Source organism: Vigna umbellata, chromosome 3 (genome assembly GCF_029865625.1).
Source record: "Vigna umbellata cultivar VRB3 chromosome 3, Vumbellata_1.0, whole genome shotgun sequence".
NCBI lineage: Eukaryota > Viridiplantae > Streptophyta > Magnoliopsida > Fabales > Fabaceae > Vigna > Vigna umbellata.
This window is the reverse complement of record NC_142167.1, coordinates 20,549,261-20,553,187: the sequence shown is the minus strand read 5'-3', so window position 1 is coordinate 20,553,187 and position 3,927 is coordinate 20,549,261. Positions and strand designations below refer to the sequence as shown.

The 3,927-nt window shown below is 36.1% G+C and overlaps 1 protein-coding gene across 1 annotated transcript; it reads left to right on the top strand.

Moving 5' to 3' along the window:
* Positions 1-385: 385 nt before the first annotated feature.
* LOC124840949 (Pathogenesis-related thaumatin superfamily protein) lies at positions 386-2,633 on the top strand. Its single transcript, XM_047317089.2, has 3 exons — positions 386-818; positions 907-1,600; positions 2,182-2,633. Exons 1-3 carry the CDS (start codon positions 758-760, stop codon positions 2,357-2,359), a joined length of 933 nt encoding a protein of 310 aa, XP_047173045.1. The 5' UTR covers positions 386-757; the 3' UTR covers positions 2,360-2,633.
* Positions 2,634-3,927: the final 1,294 nt, after the last annotated feature.

Here is a 3,927-nt window from a genome sequence, read left to right as displayed (position 1 = left end):
GTAATACCTCTTTAATATTATTAATACAGTACTAATAAAATAATCTAATTACATCAAATTTTTCAAAATAAAAATTAAATTGAGATACCTAAAAAAACAATTTGAGAATTCAAAATTAAAAACAAAGACGATTGACATAATTTAATGTAAAAGTTATCAGAATTCTTGATTTAGTCACCTTGCTAAAAAGTTAAAAAGTGAGTAAACTCAACTTCAGTTACTATTTTATGTCTAAAAGAACGGTTAGCCAACTCAAAAGAGTTCATTTACGTAAAATATAATCATTTGGTTTATAATTGTATAGGATAGTTATCAAATAATTAAGAAAAAAGAGTAATAATACAGTGAATTTGATATTTTTTAAGGAACCTCCAAACTAGCAACTCTAGACTTTCACCACCTAAAAGAGAATACCTTAATACAATGATACATCTTGTCTGCTTGAGATTTTCCTCTATATTGGTGGCTTGTTTTGCCTAATATGATGATGTTATATCAGTATAGTGGAATTGTGTTTCACATGAGTTGTATTCCACAAGTGCATGAATTCCTGCTATGTCCCAAAGTTAAGAGGGAAACTGTATATTAAAAAAGAAAAAGGAAAGGAAAGCTTTTTCATTGATGGCTTAAGAAACAGTGAAGTGAAAGAGGTGGCGAAGAAAAAGAAAAGCAAAGCAAAAGAAGAACACAATCACGCACTCAGCTTCACAATAAAACTGAATCAATCTCTGTTCTCTGGTTATTCTCAGTCATCCACATGGGTCGCTGGCTTCTCTTTCTCATCATTCTCAGCCTTGTCGCATTAACTTTCCTCTCAGGTAATTTCCAAAATCACAGATTTATAGAAAACCACAAATTTTAAATATAAATCTCTTTGACCACTTTTCCGGTTGCTGAAACTTCCAGAGGTACAATCGGCATCCTTCAAGATTGTCAACAAGTGTCGCCACACGATATGGCCGGGATTACTCTCCGGCGCCACCTCGCCTCCGCTTCCCACCACCGGATTCGCCCTCCTGAGCGGAGAATCGAAGACGTTAAAAATCCCGAAATCTTGGTCTGGTCGGATATGGGCACGGACCCTCTGCGGTCAAGACTCGGACGGAAAGTTCTCTTGCGGCACCGCCGACTGCGGCTCCGGCAAAGTAGAGTGCGTCGGCGGTGCCAAGCCGCCGGCGACATTGGCAGAGCTCACCCTGAACGGCGCAGACGGGCTGGACTTCTACGACGTGAGTTTGGTCGACGGTTACAACCTTCCGATGCTGATCGTGGCGAAGGACGGCACCAGGGGCGGGTGCAGCCCCACGGGGTGTCTCGTCGACCTCAACGGCGGGTGTCCGGCGGAGCTAAGGGTGTCACGCGTGAACGGCAGCCACAAGAGCGTGGCGTGCCGGAGCGCGTGCGAGGCCTTCGGTGATCCTAGTTTTTGCTGCAGCGGCGCGTACGCGACGCCTGACACGTGTGGTCCCTCTCCTTATTCGCTGTTCTTCAAGCACGCATGCCCACGCGCGTATAGCTACGCGTATGATGACAAGACGAGCACCTACACATGTGCCTCCGCGAACTATTTGATCATTTTCTGCCCCTTGCCCTACACCAGGTACAGTTACTATTTCACCATCACCCGGCAACCTTACTTTCAGCTTCTTTTATCTCTAAAGCAAGGGTAATTATGACTTTATCTATGTTCTGTCTTTTTCTTTTGCTCTTGAGCTGTCCATCTTATGTGGTCCATATGATTTTCATGAGCTTCTATCATACCCATTAAATAAAGATAATATTTTTAACTTTTCAAGACATTTTTTTATGAATTGTTATAAGAAGCTGTTGCTGAAATTTAACCACACCTGCAGAAAATAGTGATCACTGGACTACATTTTTGTAGCCATGTCCCAATCAATGCACGTATTTATGTAAAAGTGAGCTTCTTAATTTCCACAAAACCCTCGCTTTTCCTTTTTGAGTTTGGATTTTCCTCGGTGTTTTTTCTTTCATGCCCGACATCTCACCCTTAAATCCCGTAACAAGACAGAAACAGATGGACGATGTAGATTGTTTCATCTTTTTGACATTCTTTTATCGGTACATGTTGTCGTCTTCTAGGTTTTTTGTAGGGGTTGAGTTTGTACTGCTTTTGAGTATTATATAATTGTTAATAACATGTGCATGTATGTTGAACAGCCAGAAAGTTTTGGGAGCACGAAAAGATGGAGCACAACTTCCTCTGGTAAACAAAACTATGATGTACTTATCAAGGCTTCAGTCAAGTGGTTCTTCGCCATTAGTTGTGGTTCAAACGCAGAGCATAGCTTATGTTGCCTCTGTTTTAGTGGCTCTGTTCCTGTTCTGCCCTCTCTAACACCATTTATGGACATTTCAGATAGATATCATATAGGAAAACACTGTAAATCCTTGTTCTTTTTGTTTATATTGTCTCTTTTTTCTCACTTTTAATACATCAACACTGCAGTAGTTGATCTCGGCGATCCTTCACTTCTTATTTTATGAACATGGAGGCATTACCAATTTGCAAAGTACTCTGCGATAGATAGATTGTAACGAGTGCAACAGTGTGTACATGAGAATAGGCATATCAAGCAATCGCTATGAAGCTTCGTGCACAATTTTGGTTTTGTTCTGCCCAACTGAATTATTTAAATTTTTTAAATTTTGGTTCTGGATTTCAATTCCCTCCCCCGAATTACAGGAATGGGCTCATTCATAAACTGAACAAGATGCTTCTTCCTGCACCTCCAAAGGATTTATCTGCACTTTCAACTTTTCAGAAAATATCAAAACTAACCTTGGTTAAAATATTGTTAACTTAGGTAAAAAAAATTAACTTTTTCTCTGACCTAATATAATAAATTCACTCGTAGTTTAAGAGGTCGATGAATTTCAAAATTCGTTTAATGTTAAACAAATTTTGAAATTCAAGATTTAAAGATTAAACGAATTTGAAATCACTTCAACTCTTAAATGAATTTTGAAATCGATTTAAATTTTTAAAAGGATTTTAAAATTCGGTTAAGATTCAACTAATATTGCAATTTTCATGAGTGAAATTGCTGGAACGTCTGTGTCATAGTGGTTGAGTGTGTAAGTTTATTAAGTCAAAGAAAAAACAAAAAAAAATTTACCAAGGTTAAAAGCATCTTAACCAAGGTTAATTTTAGTATTTTTTGAAAAGTTGGAAATGCAAGAAGAAGCACCCAAAGGAATAATGGGCTCACCAAACTTGGCCTTTCTGTTGGGTTGTATTTTCTTTTTCTATCAAGAAACTTAAAAAGTACTAATAATGTAAAGATAAAGTTTTGATAAATATAGCTATAAGAAGAAAAGGTGAAAACATATATTTTTTTTTTGAGTTAAAAACTTGAAATTAATCTCTAAGATTTTGTTTGAATCAGGATACTGATAACCAACAAAGAAAGAATGAAGAGAAAAGAGATAGGACAAGTTTGCTGCTTGATATTTGTGAAGAAATAAGAAGAAAATAATTGCATGGGACCGTCATTATTATTCTACACAAATAATGATAAACTTACCTTTATTCAAAATATGTTATAAAATAGTATTTGATAGAATAACTTAACCAAATAGGATAAGGTTCCAACACTGGTAATGACTTTAGATGTATAACAATTCGTATTACTAAGAAAGTATTGATCAAATTTATCATAATCATTTAATACAAATGACTTGTTTACTTATTTATGATTTTTTAAAATGCATTTGAACATCAGTCGTGACTTGAGAGTATTTAAATTATTCAATTCATTTATTCATCTTATTGTACGAGAGATGCTAAATTATATTATTATAATGTTATATTTTTAATAATTATACATTATTGGTTGTGGTTACTGGAGACGGGAAAGATGTGAACTAAAAAAATATTTTAATAATAAGAATAATTTTATCCTC